Source organism: Pipistrellus kuhlii, unplaced genomic scaffold (assembly GCF_014108245.1).
Source record: "Pipistrellus kuhlii isolate mPipKuh1 unplaced genomic scaffold, mPipKuh1.p scaffold_m20_p_1, whole genome shotgun sequence".
NCBI lineage: Eukaryota > Metazoa > Chordata > Mammalia > Chiroptera > Vespertilionidae > Pipistrellus > Pipistrellus kuhlii.
Genome location: NW_023425404.1, coordinates 33548054 through 33571947, shown reverse-complemented (window position 1 = coordinate 33571947; position 23894 = coordinate 33548054). Strand labels below are relative to the sequence as shown.

Here is a 23894-nt window from a genome sequence, read left to right as displayed (position 1 = left end):
CGGCCCCACGCACCCGCAGCCCTCCGGATGTGCAGGACGTAGCCGACGATCTCCTCGGTGCTGAGCGGGGGCTCGTCCCAGGACACGCGGACCTCAGTGGAGGACACGGGGGCCGCCCGCACGTTGGTGGGGGGCCCGGGCAGCCCCTCGGCCCACAGCACAGTCAGCCTGGCGCTGGCCTGCGAAGAGCCGGCGCTGTTCTCGGCCACACACTGGTAGATGGCCTCATCTTCCGGGCCGATTCCAGAGATGGTCAGGGTGCTGCGGGGGAGGGAGAGCCTCAGGGCCGGCCTCCTCCCAGGGCCCCCTGCGGGTGGCCCATCTCCCCATTCCGGAGATAACAGACCGAGCTCCTCTGGAGAACAAACTGCTCGGCTGGGCTGAGGTCTCCGGGCAGGTGAGTGGCAGACGGGAGACTCACACCCAGTCTCTGACTCCCAGCCTAGTCCTTCCCCAGGAGAGGCGCCCAGTCTGCCCAGCCTCCCCCCAGCATACACCCCCCACACCCACACACACACACACACACACACACACACACACACGTGCCTGTTGTTATTCTTGAGCCTGACGTGGCCTCCGGGCCCCAGCACCTGTCCATTCTTCAACCACGTGACGTGAGGGGGCGGCTCCCCCTGGGCTTGGCAGGTGAACATGGCCGTGGTCCCGGCTGGTCTGGAGATGGACTGGGGGTGCTGGACAAACTCTGCTGGGGCTGGAGGGGCGCGCAGAGAAGCACCCGAGCCGTGAGGGGCCGGTGGAGAGGGGCGAGGCGGCGGTGCGGGAAGGGACAGGGACGGTGAGGAAAGTGGGAAGGGACAGGGCTGGAGAGCCTCCGGGTGGGGGCCGGGCTCCAGGAGGCGGTGGCAGGTCCCACCTCCATCCACCAGAGGCAGAGCCCCGAGAGGGCTCCGTTTTAACAACTGTTTAAAAGACTGACATTTGTATCCGAAAGCAATCAAGCTGAGCTCCCTGTTCAGGAAATTGTTAAATAAATAAATGTGCTAATAGGTTTGGCTGCACCTCGGAGGCGGTAATGACGGGGAGATGGATGAGCCCTCGTTGCCAGCCCTACTCGCCCCTGCATCCAATTCCGCTCTCCTCCAATCCCGGGCCTCACGCCTCCATTAACACCCGAGAAATGAAATGCTCCATCACTCTCACTGGGGCAGATTAACGGCACCGGCAATGCTACACAAACGGGCGGGCGGCCCTCAGACCCCTCGCTGCCACCCCTGCCCGGCTCTCCAGGCGGGCACCGCACAGACCAGCCCAGGCCGGGGACAGATGGCCACAGGGCAGGAGGATGGACAGATGACCCCCTGGGTGCTGCGGAGCGGGAGCGGGCTGTGTGTGAGGCGGAGGCTGGGGTGCGTGTGTGAAAAGGACACACGTGCCGGGAGTGCGCGGGCGGGTGTGAGCGTGGAAGTGCCGCACGTGTGAATGAAAACAGCGTGCGGTGTGAGGGACACGGGGAGGGGGGGAGGGAGGGAGAACCAGCTGAGATTATAAAATAGAAATGACTGGGGAAGCTTGCTGGCACCTGGAAGGGGCACCCAGGGGCCCATGACTAAGACTGTCCTCCCGTTCCCAGCACATGCACTCCTGGGTGCCAGAGGAGAGCTGGGGGAGGGGGGGGGGGCGCTGGCCTGGGGCCTGGGGCCTGGGGCCTGGGGAGGGCAGGGAGAAGGTTGGAGCAAGTGTAGGTGAGCTGCAGGCCTGGGTGTCCAGGGTGCTGGGCGTGGGCCAGGGACGTGGCTGAGGCGAGGAACAGGCAGGAGGAGGGGCTGTGAGGGAGGCGGCGGGCGGGAGGGAGGTACCTTGCACCACCAGCCGGCCCTGTGCGGTCCTCCGCACCCGCGTGCCAGGCCTGTTGGCCGCGCAGACGTACACGCCCGAGTGCTGCACTGTCACGTCGGAGATGATGAGGTTCCCGGTGCCCAGAACCTGGATGCCCTCCACCCCGATGGGCCGGCCATCTGGGGAGGAGGAGGTCGGAGGGGAGGAGGGTCAGGGAGGCGGGTGCGGGAGAGGGGGAAGCACAGGGGCGTCCAGACTGTGCAGGTTTACCAACCCTCCAGGCCTCCCCCTACCCCCCATCTTTGACTGGGCACCTTCCCTCCTGAGCGTCTCATGCGGCTTTTGGGGGACTTTGAATCCTGTGGAGGCGGAGGGAGCCACACAGAAAACTCTCGTCTCGCCATAGAGACCCGGGTTCCAGTGAGCACCCTCACCCCTCAGTGGTGACCTTCAAGCCCCTTCCTCTCCGCTTTTCACGTAGGAAAGCAAGGCTCTGAATGAACTGGACCTTTCCCTGCCTGGCTTCCCTCTCTCTCTCTTTTTAAATATTTATTTTTATTGACATCAGGGAGGAAGGGAGAGGGAGAGATAAAAACATCCACGATGAGAGAGCATCATCGATCAGCTGCCTCCTGCACGCCCCCCGCTGGAGATGGAGCCTGCAATCTGGGCAGGTGCCTGACCGGGAGCCATGACCTCCCGGCTCATGGGTCGATGCTCAGCCCCTGAGCCACGCCGGCCGCGCCTGGTTTGTCTCTCCTGAAAGAAGTTCCAAGGCCCAGTATCCACTCTGCTCCTGGACTGTCACGGTGCCCCACCACGGAAAGGCCCTGAGAAGGCCTGCGCGGAAGGACCTGGTTAACTCTGTCCCCTAAACGTGTGAGACCACCGAGCTATTCTCTCCCTCGGCAGACCCCGCGCTGGGAAATGTTGGACCAGATGGCCGTGGCGGTGCCTACGGGCTCCTCCTAATGGCGAGGCCACTCTTTCCAGGCTCTCCCAGGGACCAGGCCCTCCCCCCACCCCGGGATCAGATTAGCACAGTCAGAATGCAAGGAGACAGCTCTCCATTCAGTCCCTGAAGTGGTGAAATCTACTCCATTATCCCGCCTGCTGCCCCCTCCTTCCCCGATCACTCAGCTGCTACAATGTGGTGCAGTCTCCCGGTGAATGCCCACCCCACCCTGGCCCTCCAGACTCTCTTCCCCCGTGACCTTTCTGCTCAGACAATGCGGGCCCATCTGCACCCTTTCATTCCTCTCCTTCAGCTGCCTAGGGATTTAGGCTAAGGACTTAGGGGGCCAGGCTGGAGACTGGGGGGCCCCAGAGTTTGCGGGGGGGGGGGGGAGAGTGACAACTGGCTGAGATTGAGAGGGGTGTGGGAGTGCATCGCTGGGTGCAGAGGGCAGAGGGGAGCAGGCGGGGAGAGAGACCAGGGTGGAGGGAGGGCTGCAGTGGGCCCTGCAGGGCCCGGTGCTGAGGGTGATGGGAGCAGGAGGAGGGACTGGCGTGGGATGGGACGAGGTAACCCGGGGAGCTAAGCCATCCGTGTGGGGGGAGGGAGAATGCAGGGGGCAGGCGGACCTCCCTGGTACTGCCAAGAGGGAACCGGCCCCCTCCCGGGCCTTGCAGAGACGGGACCCCCACGGAGAACAAACAGCATTCGATGCCCCCCAAAAGCTGGGTGATGAGACTGGCCCTCCGGGAGGGGGGGTGGGGGGGGGGAGAGGCAGGGGCTTTGGAGGAGGCTCACCCAGGCGGCTCCAGGACACAATGGGGCGCGGGTTGCCCGTGGCGACACACTCCAGCACCGCCGTCTGGTGCACCGTCAGGGTGAGGTTCTCAGGCCCCACGAGGATGGTCGGCTCCTTGTAGACCCCGGAGCCCGAGCCTGGGAGGGAGAGGCCAGGATTCCTCCCTTCCCCTGGGACCCTTCCCGCCTCCTCGCCCCACCCACAGCCCAGGCCCCGGGACTGAACACTCCAGCCCGGAAGTCAGTCCTGTGGGCAGAGAGGCGAGGCCAGGGGCCCCAGGATGCTGCTCTCGCCCATCTCTCTGCTCCAGCCCGCAGGCCCCAGCAGGGGGAGCCTCCGGGGACCAGCAGCGCTGGGCCTCCCCGGGCGGAGCTGCGCCAGGGAGCGGCCGGAGATCCCGCCCGAACGGTCCCCGCGGGGAGCACGGAACGTGGGGCTCAGAAGGCGCCCCAGGCCTCTGGGGGCCCGCGGAAGGGGGCTGGTTCGAGAGGGAGGAGACGTGCGGAGGCTGGATGGGAGAGCCAGACAGGGCCCGGCCCTCACCGGACACGGTGAGCCTGGCCCCACGGCTGACGCGGGCGCTGGCGATGTTCGAGGCCACGCAGTGGAAGACGCCGCTGTCCTCGGCCCGGAGCCCCGTAATCTGCAGGACGCCCTTGGGCAGCAGCGTGTACCTGTTGGGGAAGGGGACACGGCTGACACCGGCACCGCTGGCCACAGGGACCCTGAGCCTCACAGACAGCCCAGCGCCCCGGTTCCGGCCCAAGGCCCCCGTCACCATCAGACACGCACAGGCCGATGCACTGGCAATTCCAGCCTTGACAACCGTCGGGGTCCTTCTCACGGAGGCATCCCTGAGCCTGCCGTCCGGGCTCTCGAGCCACGGGGACACTCGGTCGGGTGGCTGGAACCCACCCCGGGAGCAGGTGGGCACCCCGTCCGCCCTCCCTCCACACTCCCCACCCGGGCTCACCTCTCGTTGTCCGTGTCAACGGGGACTCTGTTCTTCTCCCACGTGATCAGGGGCTTGGGAAGCCCGTGGATTTGGCACTGGAAGCGGGCCACGCCGCCCTCCTCGCCGGCGACGGCCTGGGGGTGCACGTGGAAGTCCGACATGGCTGAGAGGGGGGGGGGGCGTGTGAGGGAGAGGCATGCGCTGAGGAGCAGAGGGAAGGAGGGGCCGGCGTCCTGGAACCCAGGGGCTCCCCCCTCCCAGGGGCAGGGTGTTCCTGGAAGTGGCAGACACAGGGCCACATCAGCACTTACCCTGCCCCCATGTGGGAAACGCCTTCCCTGAGGGGTCACACAGCCCGGGCGGCGCACTTAGAGAAAGGTCTAGAGAAATTCTTAGGTGACAAACCTCTAACCAGGAAATCTTGGGCTGCTGACCTCCGAGCCCTGCTCCTGTCCTGCTGCCTACGTTTCCCTTTCTTTCTTTTCTTTCTTTCTTTCTTTCTTTCTTTCTTTCTTTCTTTCTTTCTTTCTTCCTTCCTTCCTTCCTTCCTTCCTTCCTTCCTTCCTTTCTTTCTTTCTAAATATATTTTATTGATTTTTTTTACAGAGAGGGAGAGAGATGGTTAGAAACATCAATGAGAGAGTCATCGATCAGCTGCCTCTTGCACACCCCCTACTGGGGATGTTCCCGCAACCAAGGTACACGCCCTCAACCGAAATCGAACCCGGGACCTTTCAGTCCTCAGGCTGACGCTCTATCCACTGAGCCAGACTGGTTTCAGCTCCCTTGCCTTCTGATTTAGTTTTATACCCCCTCATCCCCTTAGCAAGGTCTAAATGCTGCGCTGCCTATTTTACAGACGGGAAACGAAGGCCCAGAGAGGGGGAGCAGGCAGCTCATGCTGCCCAGCATGGCCACCTGTCATTAAGCCCTGGTCTCAGGCACCAGCGGTATTCCTTGCCCTCCCTTATCGCCCCATCCCTGTTCTTCTGTAGCTTCTAGATGTACCCCAAGGGGGGTGATATATCCGTCCAAGGTGACAAGCCTCTCAGAGGACTGTCAGACCCATCCATCTACATTTCAATGCGTCATAAATATTCAGGGCCCCTTCCCCACCTTCTGAGAATCTGAACGGCTTGAACCCTGGTCTGCAGTGGCATCCCCCCACCCCGCTTGCTTTCGGCTGGTTAAGTGTTCCCACCCACCCTCATTCCCGCCCATCCCCAAACTTCACCCTACAAAGCCCAGAAAAGGGGCCCCTCCCTCCCTCCCTTTCGGGTTCCCAGCTTCAGCACCAGGGCTGTGATTTCATTAAAATCCACTTTGCTTCAAGTGCGGGAAGGCAGCTCACCATCTGTCCAGGCAGGCAGCACCTCCCCTCGGGCACTCCATCAACTGGGACAGTCCTCCCCTCCCCCCACACAGCAGGGGTGCAGGGGCTGGTCCCGGCTCCCTGGGGAGGGTGGGCACCCCCTGCCTCCAGCCCCCTCGGCCACGGGCCTGCTCTGGACTCCGAGGCGGCCCAGGAAGGCGTGCCTTTGTGCCCTCCTTCCCGGAGGAGCCTCTGGGGGCTGATTCTTTTGTGGCGCGCTCTCCGTCTCATTTGCATGTGGTTCATTAAATATAAACACGCGTACAAATCCCCTGCCCTGCCTCCTCCTCCTTTTTCAGGGCCTCTGGAGAACACGGAGGAAGGGTGTGCGTGCCTCCTCCCCACACATGTGCAGATCGACGTTTGCCGGGAGGATGTGGCTGCCACGCCGCCGTGCATGTGGTCCGAGCGTCCGCAGCTGGATGGGAATGGCGGCTGGCAGCCCTGGGCTCTGCGGCCAGCGGGTGACTCTGGCAGTCAATCACGTGTGTCCCCTGGAAGAGAAAGCCTATACGAACAGCACCTTGGGGCCCTCCGAGCAGGCGGTGGGGACAAGGGCCCCAGCTGGTGTCCCCATCAGGCTTGCGAGAAAATTCCCTAGGGAGCACCCAGAGGTCAGCCTGCCCTGTCTCAGGCCAAAGGCTGTGCTTGGCCAAGGGCCTGCAGGTCAGCCCAGGGGCTGGGGGTGGGGGTGGGGTGTGGTGGGGGGAGGGCAAGGCACTGTGGGGCTCCTCTGCTGCCTCCAGGCTTCTCTGCCTCTCAGCCTCCATCCAGGAGGGCATGGCTAGAAACAGGCTTGAGGAGTGGAGAGGGCACCCAGGCTCCTGGGCCTGGTCTCTGCCCCCTGGGCCTGCTCCTTCAGGAGCTGGGGAGCTGCCTGCCCCTCCTCACTCCAGCTGGAGAGGAGCTCACAGACCCCCAGGGCCCGGGGGCGGAGACTAATGGCTCTGCTGACTTGCAGATGCCTCCTCGTTAAGGAGCTGAATCCTTTTGTTTCTAGCCCCAGATTCTGGGCTCCCCGGAGGTGCCGAGCTAGGAACTGGCCTGAGGGGAGATACAAGGGCTAAGGCTGCTTCTTTATCCAGAGCTGGGATGGAGAAAGTATGGCCTCTACCTTCCAGACCCTCCTTCTCCCCCAAAAGGAGCAATGGCAGTAGGTGGCTGCCTGCTGGAGAGGGATGCCAGAGCAGGACGCAGGGCAGTTGGGAGGGGCGGAGCCTGTGCGCCTCTTCACGCAGGGCCCACAGGACTCCCAGGGTCCCCCCGGGTGCAGCAGCCCCCTCCCCACTCAGAGTCCCACCTTCCCCTCCCCTCAGGCCGCAGCACCTCCACCCACAGCCTCTATCCACTTTATTCCATTGCAGTTCTGCCAAACATTTCGAGGAACGAAAAATGCTTCGGCTCAGTGGATAGAGCATCGGCCTGTGGACTGAAGGGTCCTGGGTTCAATTCCGGGCAGAGGGCATGTACCTTGGTTGCAGGGTCAACCTGGCCCTGGTCGGGGCATGTGTGGGAGGCAACCAATTGATGTCTCTCTCTCACATGGATGTTTCTCTTTCTCTCTCCTCTCCCTTCTACTCCCTCTAAGAAATCCATGGAAAAATATCTTCAGGTGAGGATTAACAACAGTCAAGTCAACCTCTTTGTTTTACGAAGGGGAAACTGAGGCCCACATCCAGCTGGTGGCTCTACCAAACCTGAATCAGAAGTGCCAGGCCCTGGGCCTTTAGTTCGCCAGCTAGTTTTTCACCCTCCAAGAGCAGGTAACGCCAGAGGGGACTGCAGGTTGGACCAGCCTCTTCTCACTGGTTGGGAGTTGGCACCGTGTTGCAAGGTGCAGGGAGGATTAAGAGCCCCAGAGATGGTCCTCAGCCCCATCCCTGGGAGCCCAGTTGGCTACACAGATGTAGTCCAGGGGAGGTGGGTGGGTGCACAGAAGGCATGGGCCTCTCTGTCCCCTTCCTCATCCCCTACCCAGGCCTTCGGCCAGCCCTGCATGTCCCTTGCATGCCCAGGGGATCGCAGTAAGCGCATGGACAGGCCACCTCGAGCGCCAGTCCTCTCTTCTGCAAATGAAGAGGCGAACGGCACTCTGGAGGGCTCTCCCAGCTCTGACTCCTGCCGCCTTCATAAACGGCCTCAGTAGCCCTGGTCGGCGTGGCTCAATTGGTTGGGCATCATCCTGTCCACTCAAAGGTTGCCGGTTCAATTCCCCATCCGCGCACATGTCAGGGCTTCGGACTAGATCCCTGGAAGGGGGCATGTAGGAGGCAGCTGATCGATGTTGCACTCTCATGTCTATGTGTCTCTTTCTCTCTCCCTCTTCCTTCCTGTCTCTCTAAACATCAATATAAAAAATACCTTAACACAAACAAACAAGCAAATCTTAGTCCATACTCCTGGAATCTTCTACTCCTAATTCAGAGGTAGCCGCATTTTTATCTTTAGAAAGTAAGGGAGAAAGTTTCTTGGGGCCATTTAGGCCTTCTCCAGTCTCTGGGAGTGGGATATGTTTGGTCTACAAATCCCACGCCACCCCCACCCCAGGCTTGTAGCAGCAGGACGGGGGGGGGGGGGGGGGGGGAGAAAGGGAAGAGCTGTGCTTTCTGTCTCTCAGGGGAGAGAGGGTCCTTGGGCAGACATGAGTGTGTGAGGCTAAGGGTCAGGCCTCTGAGCACCCTGAGCGCTGAACAAGTCTCCCTGGAGGCCTGTGCGGTGGGTAACGGGGCACACAGGTCACAGACACTATTCGTGGCCGTGTTGGTGGTATTGTGTTTGTGGCCGGCGGACAGGAAGGTGGTGCTGTGGCTTGTGGCTGTTGATGTGGCCCACTCCTGTGGACCTCTCAGTCAGGGAGGCGCAGTCTCCGGTCCCTCACTAAGCTGGGTGATGAGAGGAAGCGGTGAGCAGTGGCTGGGAGGCCCTTCCAGTGTGAGGGCCAGAGAGAGCCATGGGGTAAACACAGGCCTGCCGGGAGCAGCGGTGGAGGAAGGAAGAAGAAACACCTTTGCCCCCATGCAACCTGGGAAGGAGTGCCCCGCCCTCTCTCCCCTGACCTGGGGTACAGCCAGGCCACTGGGAAAGCAAGGGCAGAGAGTGGGCCCAGCAACCACCGAGCAGGGCGAGAGCAGAAACAGGCAGGAAACTCCGGACACCTCTATAAATCACCCCGAGGGGAGGTCTCCCGAGAGCCCGCTCGAGAGCAGCTCGGGGAGGGAGGGGAGGCTTGCCTCCTGGTCCAGGACCTGTGGGGAGGTCAGGCCTGGATCTGATTAGACAGGCTCCAGGGGGCTGCTAGGGGGCAGCGAAGGGTCGAGGTGGAGTGCTGGGAAGGAAGCTGGCAGCTCCCCCAAGTCCAGCTTCCCACCCTTTGGCTACAGCCAGGCTTTTCTCCGGTGTGTGATGACAAAAAGATCCATGGGCACGCTGGGATGGAGAGTTCAAAACAGCTTTTACCAAAACCGATGCCACTGGGGGTCTGAGGCACAGAATGCCCCCACTCATACTGCCATTTAGAGGAGCAACCCGAACTACAGACTCTTCCAAGCCACTGAGGCCAGTCCCCTCCTTGCATGTAATTCTGCCTCCTGGATGCCCGGCCCCTTCTCAGGCAGCCTGGGTGACTGCAACCTTTCTCCTTATACTAGGAACATGCCCGGATCCCAGATGTTTCTTTCCACTGCCCCCAACTTTCCCCCAGAATCACTTTTCTAATAGAGTAGCCAGCTATTAAGCACATGAAATGTGGCTAGGCCAAGCTGAGATGGCTGTAAGTGCAAAATACACCCTGGATTCCAAAGACTCAGTATAAAATAAAATGACCCTAAGCATTAGGGAAAAGCAAATTAAAACCATAATGAAATGCCACCTTACTCTCATTAGGATGGCTATCAACAAAAACCAACCCCCCCCCCAAAACACACACACACACACACACACACACACACACACACACTAACATCAGAAGATAAGTGTTGGCAAGCATGAAAAAAAAATTGGAACCCTTGTGTACTGTTGGTGAAAATGTAAAATGGGATAGCCACTATGGAAAACAGTATGGGGGTTCCTAAAAAAATAATAATAATTTCCATAGAATTATCACATGACCCAGCAATTCCACTTCTGCAATGAACCTCGGTGTAAAAATACCTCTGAGACCAGGGTCTCAGAGATATTTTTACACCCATGTTCATAGCAGAATTATCATGATAGCTACTACATGGAAGCAAACCAAGTGGCCATCAATGAATGAATGGATGGATAAACAAAATGTGGTAGATGCATACAATGGAATATTGTTCAGCCTTGTGAAGGAAGGAAATTCTGACATATGCTTACAACATGAATGAACTTTGACATTTTGCTAAGTGAAGTAAGCCAGCCCCCCAAAGACAAATACTGAGTGATTCCGCTTAAATGAGGCACCTGGAGCAGTCAGACTCATAGAGACAGAAAGTAGGATGACGGTTGCCAGGGCTGGGAAGAGGGGAAAGGGAGTTTTTGTTTAATTGTTCTAGAGTGGTTGGCGGTGATGGTTCTCACAAAAATATGAATGTATTTAATGCCACTGAACTGTATACTTAAAACTGGTTAAGATACTAAATTTGACATTTTGTGTATTTTATCAGGATAAAAAATTGAGGGAAATAAAAATTTTACTTGATAATAATCAACAACTTAAAATATTGATTAGAAGTTGAAATAAAATTTCATTTTTAAAAATATGATTTTAGCCGAAACCTGTTTGGCTCAGTGGTAGAGCACCGGTCTGCGGACTGAAAGGTCCCAGGTTCGATTCCGGTCAGGGGCATGTACATTGGTTGCAGGCACATCCCAGTAGGGGGTGTGCAAGAGGCAGCTGGTTGATGTTTCTCTCTCATCGATGTTTCTAGCTCTCTATCTCTCCACCCTTCCTCTCTGTAAAAAATCAATAAAATATATTTAAAAATATGAGAGAGAGAAGGGAGAGGGATAGAGAGATAGAAACATCGATGAGAGAGAAACATCAAAGATTGGCTGTCTCCTGCATGCCCCCTACTGGGGATCAAGCCCATAACCTGAGCATGTGCTCTGATTGGGAATCGAACTAATGACTTCTGGGTTCATGGGTTGACACTCAACCACTGAGCCACAAAGCCAGGCAAAAGTTGAGATAATATTTAAAATTTTAAAGATAGTCCAAAAGTGCCCATGGTCAGTGTGGTTCAGCTGATTGAACATCTCCCAATGCACCAAGAAGTTCAGGTTTGATTCCTGGTCAAGGCACACACACAATAAAAGAGAGAGAAAAAGACAGTCCAAAAGTATAAAAATACTATTCATAGTTAAAAAGAATGATTATGATTATATACGGAATGCTGATATTTTGGATAGATTAAGTAAAATAAAATTTGCTATTAAAATTAACTTGCCCTAGCCGGTTTGCTCAGGGATCAGAGCATCGGCTTCCGGACTGAAGGGTCGTGGGCTCCATTCTGGTCAGAGGCACGTACCTCGGAGCATGTGCGCGAGGCAACCAATCGATGTGTCTCTCTCACATGTCTCTCTTTCTCTCTCTCCCATTCCACTCTCTCTAAAAAATCAACGGGAAAAATAACCTTGGGTGAGGATAAACAACAACAAAAACATTTAACTTCATCATGTTTTGTTTTGTTTTTAATATATTTTTATTGGTTTCAGAGAGGAAGGGAGAGGGAGAGAGAGAGGTTGATCAGCTGCTTCCTGTACGCCCCCTTCTGGGCATCAAGCTCGAACCTAGGCATGTGCCTTTGACTGGAATTGAACCGGGGACCCTTCACTCTGCAGGCAGATACTTTATCCGCTGAGCCCAACTGCCAGGGCCCTCGTGTGTTTTTTAAAGCTTAACTTACCTATGGTGGCTCATGTTATATTTCCACTAACCAGGACTGTTCTAAAAGACACAGACAATTCTGTTCTCTCAGAAACAGTTTCTGAGGTAAAACACCCTTACATCCTTCAGCCACTTGTGCTGTGAAATGATGTTCAGGTGCCTTCAGCCTAGGGAAGCACCAGCCACGCACCCTGCTCTGCGTCGGCAAGGCTCCCTTTCAATGACTGCGGCATCGGGAGGTGGCCAGGTCCTTGGGGATGTGCTCACAGGAGCTGATATCACCAAAGGACGTGGAGCAGACTTCAGCCACCAGCAGGGGAGAACATCCTTGTGCTGACCAAATACGGTAGCCACCAGCCACATGGGACCATTTAAGTTAAAATAAAATAAAAAATAATAAAACTCAGTTTCTCTGACTCACTAGCCACCTTTCAAGCAATAGCCATGAGTGGCTACCAGCTACATTATGGAATAGCACCACGAGCATCTTTCCATCATCACAGAAAAGCGGGTTGGACAGTGGCTGGTCCAGACCCCAGCCCCGGCCTCAGACCCCCACTGCCTTCTCTCCTGCTGTCCTTCCAGAGAGCCCCCCCTTTCCTTCCATCATCACCCTAGCCCGGCCCGGCCCTACAGCTCCCTCCACACAGACCCCGGCGAGGCCCACCTCTGATCAGCAGCCCGGGGCTGTCACACCGGTGGCACAAGCATTCCCAGGGCAGGATTTTGGCTCCTCGTGGGGAAATGCTCTCTAAGAGCTTTCTGAGGTAGTGTTACGGTGCAGAGGCTAATGGTACAGGCACAAGAATGATACAGTACTGAGTCCAAAACCCAGCAGTGCCGTGATCAGCTGTGTGATCTCGGGCAAGTTACCTCTCAGAACCTCTGTGTCCTCACGGATAAGTAGGGATGAGGACAGCTCGTGTTGCCCGAGCTACAGCCCTGGGGAGAGTCAATGAGATACATTTGCAAAGTGCTTAGCATGGTCCTTGGAAAAGAGTCAATACTTGGTAGCTACAATATTATTGAGGGAAAATAGTAGGATCTCGAGATAAATGGGAACCGAGGGGTTATGAGAGGGTACGACTGGGGGCTGGGGATGAGGGCATAGCAGCCATCTTCCCTCCTAAAGGCTCCGGAAGGCTCGAAGGGTGAGTGCGGGGACGCCAGCCCCTGGAGTTGTGAGTAAAGTCAGAACGTGCAAGACTGGAATGGTGAGGGGTCAGCGGGAGACAGGGGGGCAGCTGGGTACAAAGCAGAGCTTGGCTTCCTCTGTCTCACGTCTGCCTGAGGGCTTCACAGAGGCCCCAGCAGACCGAGCTGTCAGTGGGAAGAGGCCATTGGGTAATTGAGGCCTTGATTTCTCTAGTAAAATGTTTACGAAGCCCATAAACTCATGCCTTTATTGGCCAGGCTCATTCCGGGGGATGGATGTGGCCCTCCGAGGTGCAGTTAAAGCACCTGCTGAACTCAGGCACCCGAGGGCTCCTCTGGCCTGCACCCGGACCCACCAGGCAGAGCCCCTGGCAGGGGACGCCGGGCAGAGTGGCCCTTTGAGGGCAGCGAGGCCGGCCAGGGCCCACCTCCCATGCTCTGTAAACTCCTCGGAGCATTTACAAATGCCCTGTGTCTGAGTGTGATGGGAAGGAGGGAGACGAGGGCCGAGAAACCCGAGTCCTGGGGAGGCTGGCACCTTGCCCACGGTCCCTAGAGGGGGTACTGGCCTTGTCCTTAGGGTTCTCTGGCCCAGGATCACCCTCCCCAACACACAACCCTCACCGTGCCCTGACGTGGGGTCTGCAAGGGAAGAGCGCCCACCCTAAGTGGCTGTGGCCGTGTGGGAGGGAAAGCATGAACTTCGAAGACCTGTATTTCTTCCCTGGGCTTCCAAAGGGGAGTCTGGGAGCTGAGTTAGGGCTCTGGATCCAGAGAACGTTTTGAGGAGGAAGGGGTGTGTGGGGAAGGGGTGTTGTGTGTGTGTGTGGGGGGGAGGGGGGCGTATACAGGGTCCGGCACTTACAAACAGCCCAGAGGACTGGGAAGGCGGAGGCCCGCTTGCCTCCAGCAGGGGTGATGGATTGATCTGGGCCTCTGCCTGGTGACCTTGCTCTGAGAAGCCTCTGGATCCCTTTGTCTGCACCCTCAGCCTCCTCAAGCCCCTCACCCCCTGCCTTGGGCCCCTGAACCCCAGCCCCTCCCTGCCAACTTCCCACTCTACCACCAGCTCACCAGTCCCCCCGGCCCCAACTCTAACACAAAAGGCAACTTTGTCTTTCAAGTCAGCAGCCATAAATCCCCGTCCCTCCCCTCCCTCCCTGCAGCCGCCTCTGACAAATGGGCCGGGGTGGGGAGAGGTGGGAGGCCCCGGGGCGCTGGCCTCGGCCTGGGAAAGTCCCTGCGTCCAGCTGTTGGCCCCGGTAGAACGGCGAGCACCGGGCCTTTATGGCCTGATCTTTTATTTCAACGGACTGTGAGGCCCAATGCACGGCTCTCCGCAGCCCCTGGGTTTGGCTTTTACAACCCAAGGAAAATAAAACCCCTCAAAGCCCTACTTTTAATTAGCCCACAATTCGGAAGCTCCCGTTCTTCCTCCAGATCAAGCCATGAGCTCCTCCCTCTGCACCCTCTGGCCTTCAATGGGGTGTGTGGGGTGTGCGGGGTGTGCAGGGTATAGTGTGTGGGGTGTAGTATGTGGGGTGTGTGGGGTGTAGTGTGTGGGGTGTGTGGGGTGTAGTGTGTGGGGTGTAGTATGTGGAGTGTGTGGGGTGTAGTGTGTGGGGTGTGTGGGGTGTAGTGTGTGGGGTGTGTGGGGTGTGTGGGGTGTAGTGTGTGGGGTGTGTGGGGTGTAGTATGTGGGGTGTGTGGGGTGTGTGGGGTGTAGTGTGTGGGGTGTGTGGGGTGTAGTGTGTGGGGTGTGTGGGGTGTAGTGTGTGGGGTGTGTGGAGTGTGTGGGGGGTGTGGGGCGTGTGGAGTGTGCCCGGGGGAGTATGTGCTGTGGGACATAGGCTTGGGAACCTCTCTGAAGCGACAGACTGGATGTGCCAGTGGGTGGTGCCCCACTGCTTTCCGGGGTGGCCTCTGACACACTCTGGGAGGGGGAAAGGGAGAGAAGCACACCCACCCCATGTGACTGCCCTACCTACCCCACTGGGTTTGCAAAAGCAGTCCCGTTTCAAATATTTGTTTTTAGCCCATGTACTAGACAAGGAGTCACAGGATGGGCCTGGCTTTTGGCTTGGGAAATACAGTCATCTGTCCTAATGACACCGCACACTCACGGGGCTGACTCCAGGCATCCATTCGGCAGATACTGGCGGCTGCCGGTGTGTGGGGAAGGATGGCCTGGCGCCCCAGGAGCAAAGTCCCGCCATCCCGCCAGCCTTGTTCTTACCCTGTTTCCCCGAAAATAAGACAGTGTCTTATATTAATTTTTTCTCCCCAAGTTGCACTAGGTCTTATTTTCAGGGGATGTCTTATCTTTCCATGCGCTAGGTCTTATTTTCGGAGGATGTCTTATTTTCGGGGAAACACGGTAGATGTTCCCACCCAAGCTCCTAAGACATGTCAGAAGGGAGAAAGCAGCAAGGTCAGCATCTGAGAGCCCGTCACATAACATGGCCCCCAAAACCAGAGGCCTGCAGAAACCGCTGGTGGTAAAGACGAGAGATTACTAAGTATCATTCTGAGAAGTAGGGATGACAGCCCTGCGGAGGCTCAGAGAGGTTCAGTAACTTGCCCAAGGACAAACAGCTGGCTAATGGTGCTAAGGAGTTAGAGTGCTCTAACGCCAAATCCTGCACCTCAGCTGCCCAGGGGACTGGGAGAGACACATTCAACTACTGTTCAAACATCCCAGATGATACCTAAGGACACTCACACTGGAAAACACAGAGGCACACAGCATCCCAGATCCTCAGAAGCACCGTGCCCACTTACATTCAGGCACACAGCAGGTTTCACTTTAATTGAACTCCCCCCGAGTTTGAGGTAGGTTTCATGGAGTGTAACTAATGCAGATAAGCACCATGATAAGGGGGTGTTATCAAACCCCTGACTGAGCCACACATGTTTCCTACGTTCTATTAACACAGGTGAATACACATCCAAGACCGTTATCCCAGGCGAGCTCATCCCTGAGCACTTCCACCTTGGCCATCCAGGAAGTCCGAGCTGCAGGACTCCTCCTGTCACCTGCCGGGGCCTTGTAAATTACAGGAGCAACGTATTTTCCTGGTTTTGGTGGGAGAGTTAAGAATTGTGAAATGCCAGCGGCTTCTGTGGGGTGAGATGGGGGAGGAGGCAGTGGAAATGTTATAGGGAGGGATAACCAGGGAGACTAATTTAATCCTTTTAATAAGTGGATGTGATTTATTTTTACTTTCATTTTTAAAAAATATATTTTAAAGAAGAGAGAGGGATAGAGAACCAGAAACATTGATTGCGGGCACATCCCCAGTTGGGGGTGTGCCCAAACATTGAGAGAGAAACTTTGATCAGCTGCCTCCTGCACACCCCCAACTGGGGATGTGCCCGCAACCAAGGTATGCCTTGACCGGAATCGAACCCGAGACCTTTCAGTCGGCAGACCAACACTCTATCCACTGAGCCAAACCAGTCTCGGCTATTTTTACTTTTAAATTGAGGTATAACTGGCATATATTATGTTAGTTTCAGATATACAACATAATGATTCAATATTTGTATATATTGTGAAATAATCACCTAATGTCTAAACATCCATCACCATATACATAGTTACTGAATTGTTTTTTTCTTACAATGAGAATTTTATTTTAAAGATCTATTCTCTTAGCAAATTTCAGACGTGCATTACAGGTTGCAGGCTCAATCCCCAGTAGGGGGCGTGCAGGAGGCAGCTGATTCTCTCTTGATGTTTCTAGCTCGCTCTCTCTCTCCCTTCCTCTCTGAAATCAATAAAAATACATGTTGTTGTTTTTTTAAGTGCATTACAGCTCTCGCTGGGTGGCCGAGCTGACTGCATTGTTATCAGTACACATACCTAGGCTTCGGGTTTGATCCCCAATCAGAGTATGTACGGCGATTTTAAAAAAATGCATTACAGTATTTTTTTCCAAAATTTTATACTTATTTTTATTGATTTCAGAGAGGAAGGGAGAGGGAGATAGAAACATAAATGATGAGAGAGAATCACTGATCAGCTGCCCTCTGCACACCCTACACTGGGAATTAAGCCCACAATCCAAGCATGTGCCCCTGGCCAGAATTGAACCCGGGACCCTTCAGAATTTAAGTAACTTGCCCAAGGACAAACATAAGCACTCTAACTCCTTAACACCATTAGCCAGCTGTTTGTCCTACCTCATAAGCAGGCCAATGCTTTATCCACTGAGCCAAACTGGCTACGGTGCATGACAGCATTATTGCTATAGTTGCCTTACTGTACATTATAATACATCCCCAGGACTCTATGAGCTTTATGTTTTTAGATTCCACATATAAGTGAACAGAATTTGTCTTTGTCTTATTTAACTAGCATAATACTCTCAAGGTCATTCATGTTGTTGCAAATCTGGATGTGTGATTTTGATAAAGCCAAAGCCCCTCGCTAGGCCTCTGTTCCCTCCTCTGTAAAATGGGGGTGTTTAGTTGGAGAAGTTATAAAGTCTCATCCAGTTGCATCCTTTGAGACACATCTGCTTCCAAGCGCCAGCCAAGAGTCCAGGGTCCGGGCTGGGAGTTGACTTAGGAATCACTCTCTGCCTTAGACTTGAAAATGTCCAGGCCCTGCAAAGCCCCTCTCCACAGCCTGCATGTCTCCCCACATGTCAGGGTCACCAATCTTCCTTGTGTAAACCTGCCCGGGCCCACAACATCCTTAACTTCCGTCGTTCTGCTTGGGACACCGGATCTCCCTCACCTCCCGGAAGGGCGTCTGGTTAGGGGGCCCAGGCTGGAGCTATTAAGTAAATTGCTTTCACATGACCATGAGGTCTATTCAACAAAAACAGATACTTCCCCCGAATTTCCAGAGCCATATATTAGGATTTGCAGGCGCTAATAGAGAAGGAGTTAGTTAGTGGAGACACAACCTGGGATCAGGCCTGGCTGTCACAGACTCTTAGATGACCTTTCAATTCTAATCTCGGTTTTCTCAGCTGTAAAATGGGAGTGGGGCAGAATAGACAAAAATAATCTTTGAGTTCCATACCAAGATTAAGATTCTGGCCCTGGCCAGGATGGCTCAGTTGGTTAGAGCATCCTCCCGATAGGCCAAGGTTGCACGTTCGATCCCTGGTCAGGCCACGTACAAGAATCAACCAATGAATGCATAAATAATGCTTCCCTCTCTCTAAAATCAATCAATAAAATAAAATAAAAAAGATTCTAAGGTAACACTGGGTATAATGGTCCCTCTCCATCCAGGAAAGGCCCCTTTCTTGTTCTCGAACCTTGATCTGATGCTGTACTTACATCTCGTGGCTCTACAGAATCTCTGGTGGCTCAACACCAAAGCACAACAGAGTAAGGCCTGAAGGCCTTCTATTCTAACAACACTCCAGAATAAGCCCCGTCTGTTTTGGGGAAGATGGAAGCCTACATTCCATTTGAGGATCATGGAGTCTCAAGGAGTCACTGCCCCCTCTTCTCCTCTCCCACAGCAGATAACTCGGTCACCAAATCCCAGTCTACCTTCCCTTTTCCATCCCACTGCCCTGGCTTAGGCTCATATCCCTCTGTTCCTGTAACAGCTTCCGCCTTCCAGCCTTCCCACCTCTAGTCCTCTTTCCAGCCTTCTTTCTCCACCCTGAATCCATAATGATCTTCCTGAACATCCAATAGGATCACTAAACATCTCTGGTGGTTCTTCATTCCTTAAATCAAGGTGCAATCTTTTGAATGGCATTCAAGGTCTTTGTTACTAAGTTCTGTTTCATCTTTCCAGCCTCAAATGCCAGCTAATTCTGTCTTTTAAAAAATATATATGTTTTGATTGGTTTTCAGAGAGAGAGAGGAAAGGTGAGGGAGAGAGAAACATTGCCAGCACGCACCCCAACCAGGGATGAACTCAAAACTTGGGCACGTGCCATGACTAGGAATAGAACCAGTGACCCTTTGGTGCATGGGAGGACACTCAATCAACTAAGCCATAATGGCCAGGGCCAGCTAATTGTCTTCATGTCATTTGTATTCTGACCTTGTGAGACAAGTTTGCCTTCCTTGGACATACCATAGATGTTCATGCTTATATTTCTTTTGCTGTCCCCTCTGCCTGGAGCTCTTCTGCTTCTTTCTCTAAGAGCACCTTCATCCTCCACATCCTCCAAAGGCGGCAGAATTAATTCCTGCCTCAAATATGTTGTCTTGTGTGACTTCATCAGACTGTATTAAGAGTCTGTTGTTCATACCTCAATCCTCCTACTAGTCTATGAGTCCCTTAGGGGCAGAGGAGTCAAATTTATCCTTCTACCCTCCAGTACCTAGAACAAATAATAAGGTAAATAATATGTCCTCATAAACCGTTTCCTGATGCTGACCTTAATGGGTCACATGGTGGGGGCGGGGGAGGGGGGGCGGGAAGGAAACATTCTCCATCATCTTCGCTTCCACTCTACCCTGCCACCATTCAGTGTCTGCCCTTGGGTAAGCTTCTTCTCTACCCGGGTCTCAACGCCTTCAGTAATGACTTGGACGAGGCTTCCCCATCAGCAAACGTGGCTGCATCAGAATAACCTTGGGGGCTGGGTGGGTAGCAGTGCAGAAGCCTGGTCTCCAGGGCCAGAGGGTCAGATCCCTCCATCTGGCGCGGTGCTCAGGAATCTACCTTCCTATGAAAGCTCAGGGAGGTGTTTCCGATGTGCAGCCAGGATTGGGGACCCCTGGTCAGGCAGGTCCTTAAGATGCCTCACCTTCCCCGGGGCTCCAGCACCAGACGAGGGAGCCAGCCTTGCGGGAGGGAGGGAGGGAGGGAGGGAGGCCCCCCCCCCCTCCCCGTCCAGGCAGCCGGACTCCGGTGCTAGGCGGCGCGGGCAGCAGCGGGGCGGGCGGGGGAGCCGGCGGGCGCGCCCCCGCGGGGCCCCGGCGCAGGCATTCGGGGGGCGGCGGGGTCAGGGCCCGGGCCCGAGGCCCTGAGAGCGGCTCGCTCGGCGGCGGCGGTAAGTGGGACCATCTGCTGCTCCTCCGGGGTCAGCGCTGTGTGTCAGGCTCCCCTCCCCCGCGCCTCCCCCTCCGTGCCCTCTGGCTCCGGGGCTCCAAAGGGAAAGGCGCCCGAGGTCCCGATGGGGGCGGGAGCGGGACAGGGGCGGCCGGGGAGCTGGGCCGAGCAGTCCCGGGGGCGCGGGGAGCGCAGCGGGGCCGGGCGGCCCGGGAGAACCGGCGGGCCCCGCGCGCGGCGGCCCGGGACCAGGGCCGGCGGGCGGCGCCCGGGGAGGCGGCGCCGGTTCCCACACCCGCCGGCCGCGGCCCCTTTGAAGCGGCCGCAGCTGCGCGGCCCGGACCCGCTAATCCGCCGCGGCCGCCCCCCCGGCGGCGGGGTCCGCGCTGAAAGGCGCGCGCTAATTACCTCGCTCGCACCGCCGCGGGTGAATGGGAGAATCCGGCATTGTGCGCGGCGGACGGTGGAAATAAGACAGCCATTGTCCCCGCGCGCCAAACGAGGGTTTGATGTCGCTGGGGCGAGCGAGGCACCATTTCCCGCCACCCCCTTCCCCTCCCGGCGGGGCAAATTCCCCAGCTGGGCCCGGCCGGGGCCCCGGGGAAACTGAGGAAGCTGCTCCCGTGGAAGCCGGGCGGGAGGACCCACCGCTGCCCGGAGCCCCTCTGCACCTCCACCGCCGCCGGCTCCGCACCAAACTTGCCCCGCCAGCAGGCTGTGCCGTAGGGGCACCTCCTGCGGCCGCCCCGTCCCGTCGCTGACTCAGAAACACAGACGCAGGCAGGGCCCTGCATTCAACACACTAATTAGATTTCGTCCTGAGCCCGTGAAACAGTCGGTGGAGTTGGGAATTTAGAAACCCCGGTGCCCAACTGTGTGCCACCAAACGGGGAAAAGGGCTGGGGGAGTGCAGAGACGGGCTGGGGGAGATCTGAGGAGAGGAGGCAGGAGAGAAAGACTCTGGGGAGAAATCAGGGGAAGGGAGGTGGGGAGTTGTGGGGAGCCTGGGCTGAGGAAAGAACTGGGGAGTGCTCAGGGAGGAGGGGAGCAATGGCTGGAAAGGCGGATCCAAGTTACAGAGGGACTGCAAAGCCAAGTAGGGATGTGGCTGGGAGGCCACTGTCAGCTGAGGAAGGGCCCCATGGTGGGGGGGGCTGAGAGGTTAGACTGGAGTTCCAACCACATGTCCAAGGAAACGGACTCATCATCAGAAAAGGGGACTCGTCAGAGGCATTTCACTCTTTTTTTCACGTTTAAGGATACGAACTATCCCAGGCATGTGACCTGACCAGGAATCCAGTGATGACCTCCTGGTTCATAGGTTGGAGTTCAACCAATGAGCCACGCCGGCTAGGCGAGAAGCATGATTTTAAAAAGAAGAGAAAAATTTAAGTAGAGCTCATTGTTTTTCTGACCCATTCCTTAATCAACGCTGGCCGTAACTTCAGACGTGATCCATGATGTTTTTCTTTATAATTCTCCTAAATCTGCATCGTAGAGTCAGACTTTCTCTGCCCAGGGCTCCAGAACCTTAAGCTCACTTGGCATCATAGCACCTGCTGCTGCACCACTCCTCCGCTTAGGCCAGGCAGCCGGTCTGCTTAGCTAGTTGGCTTGCAGAGCTCCAAACCAAAACCATCAGATAAAGCAGAGCTGCTGTGGGTGGGGTAGATATGGGAGGCCTGGAGCTCCAACAATCTAGCCTTCCTTCCACCACCCCCGTCTCCAGACCCTAAACCCCCTCCAAAGGCCCAAGGACTATAAAGAATGATGCCTCAAGTCCCCTGTTCTAGAGGGGGGGAAAAAAAAAAGATTTATCCAACAACTAGACAGCAGACCTAAGGTCATTTTAATGCTATAAGGCAGTGTTTTTCAACCTTTTTTGGGCAAAGGCACACTTGTTTCATGAAAAAAATCACGAGGCACACCACCATTAGAAAATGTTAAAAAATTTAACTCTGTGCCTATATTGACTATATATAAAGTAATTCTCTTGAATAGGAATCAAATAAACACAAAGAAAGTATTTTATAATTACTTTATTATGAAATATTAAGTAAACAAAATAGTGAAAAATTATAAAATTCTTGTCTTATCTGCACCTACGGCACACCAGGCAACATCTAGTGTGCCGCGGAACAGCGGTTGAAAAACGCTGCTATAAGGACCACTAGCTTCATTTCACAAGACTGAAATGACAATTCAAGCAGGAACTACAAATATAATTGTTACTATATGTTATTATAGGTGTGTCTGGATTTCAGCAAGATTGCCTGTTGTCTAATCCCCAGATAAAGTATACTTTGGGAGATGATCCACTATTCAAAAGGCAAGAGTTGTCTCCAGGCCCAAATGAGAGACTCAATGCTTTCAACGGAGAAAGTGCTTTCAAGGGAAGCCTGTTTCCCCTCACACCTCTTCTTTCTCCATACCCCAGACCCATGGTGGGCAAACTGCAGCTTTCGAGCCACATGCGGCTCTTTGGCCCCTTGAGTGTGGCTCTTCCACAAGATACCAGGGCCTGGGCGAGTCTATTTTGAAGAAGTGGCGTTAGAAGAAGTTTAAGTTTAAAAAATTTGGCTCTCAAAAGAAATTTCATGGTTGTGCCGTTGATATTTGGCTCTGTTGACTAATGAAGTTTGCCGACCACTGCCCCAGACCATAAGTAACTTTAAAAATAATGCTCTGCGGGTGAGTATTCTGATAGGAAGATAATGAGTATAATAATGAGAACCTGTTTTTTTCTCCCCTTATCCATTTCCACAGCAATCTGCATTCACAGGATGCTTCTTATCACTGTTATGACTTTTCAAGATAACAGGAAGGTAGGCATGTACAGGCAGGCCTAGTCTTCCGAGGAGATGCAGGAGAAGCTGGAGGGCTGGAGGGCAGCGGATGCTTCCCAGCATGGAACCTGGCCGTCAGATCTTTGGGGATGAGGCCAGGGGTCTGGCATCCTGGGACATTCTCCAGTTTGCCTGGGCAGGTGTGCCACTCGAGGGTGGCTGAGTACCAGCAGCCACCTGTCCTGGGGTAGCAAGACTGAACTCTGACCTCAGCAGGCCAAGTCCTTCTCACTCAGCCCTAAGTTGTGGCACCTTTGGCTCAGTCTAGTCCCTCCCCTCCCCAGGTGGCCAGCGGTGGGACCTTGGGAGAAGGCCATTTCAAGGGAACAGAACAGGGAGATAGGGGTGCCTTTTAAGACCAAAGAGGGTTGGGTAGGAGAATTCGGGCACAGTTAGATGCAGACATGCCACTCTCAGCTCCTGACATAGGGGCTCAGAGAATGGTTTAGGTGAAACCATCCCAGCAGTCCCTGGGGAGTAACATCTAACTCAGCTTTATCAGCCCTCCGTCACCCCGGCCCTACCCTAGGCTGTTTAGCTCCAAAGGGTGATGGCCCAAAGCAGGCAGGAAGTGTTCCCACCCTTCCATTAACACACCCATGGCTCCTCATTCTCTCACCCTCTCCCTGTATGGACTTTTGGGCACTGAGGACATGGAGAAACCAGCCCCTCCCTTCAAGGAGCTTGCAAACCAGTGAGAGGGACAAGCTATATATAAATACTCTCCGTCTCAGAACAGACTGAGCCTTCTGACCCCCAGTGCCCCCAAAAGCAAAGCTGGGCACACCACCCAATGCATCTTTCTTGAATTGACATAATAAAAGCCATATCACTTTATTTCAGGAAAGCCTTGATCCTATCAATATCCCCGTTAACAGCTTGCTTGTGATTATTTTGATTTTGTCACAGTTTGATGAGAAAATGACTGATTTGAGAAGGAAAATCAGAAACACTGGAGGGCAGAACTATCCAAGAGGCTCAATCTTGAGACTTTCTATGTGATCTTACTGGTAATCTGACATAACAGAGGGAAGAATATTCTAATCCAGGCTGCAAATGGGCTAAATTAGACAGGGCTTCCCGAAAGTACTACAGGCTCGGAATACAATTTAGAGGTACCTCCAAAAGTTGGGGTGAATGAAGGGCGTTGTTACAGAGAGAGGGTAGAGGGTGACATTCCAGATA

General features: G+C 55.1%; 1 protein-coding gene across 1 annotated transcript in view; it reads right to left on the bottom strand.

The window, feature by feature from the left end:
* The window catches only part of IGDCC3 (immunoglobulin superfamily DCC subclass member 3), a gene marked incomplete at its 5' end in the record, with an annotated part of 40769 nt that overhangs the window by 2871 nt on the left and 14004 nt on the right, over positions 1-23894 (bottom strand). The window contains 6 exons of the mRNA XM_045582656.1: positions 14-261; positions 547-712; positions 1818-1976; positions 3551-3688; positions 4095-4225; positions 4525-4669. Coding sequence (XP_045438612.1) covers positions 14-261; positions 547-712; positions 1818-1976; positions 3551-3688; positions 4095-4225; positions 4525-4669 — 987 coding nt within the window. The remainder of the gene's footprint in view (positions 1-13; positions 262-546; positions 713-1817; positions 1977-3550; positions 3689-4094; positions 4226-4524; positions 4670-23894) is intronic.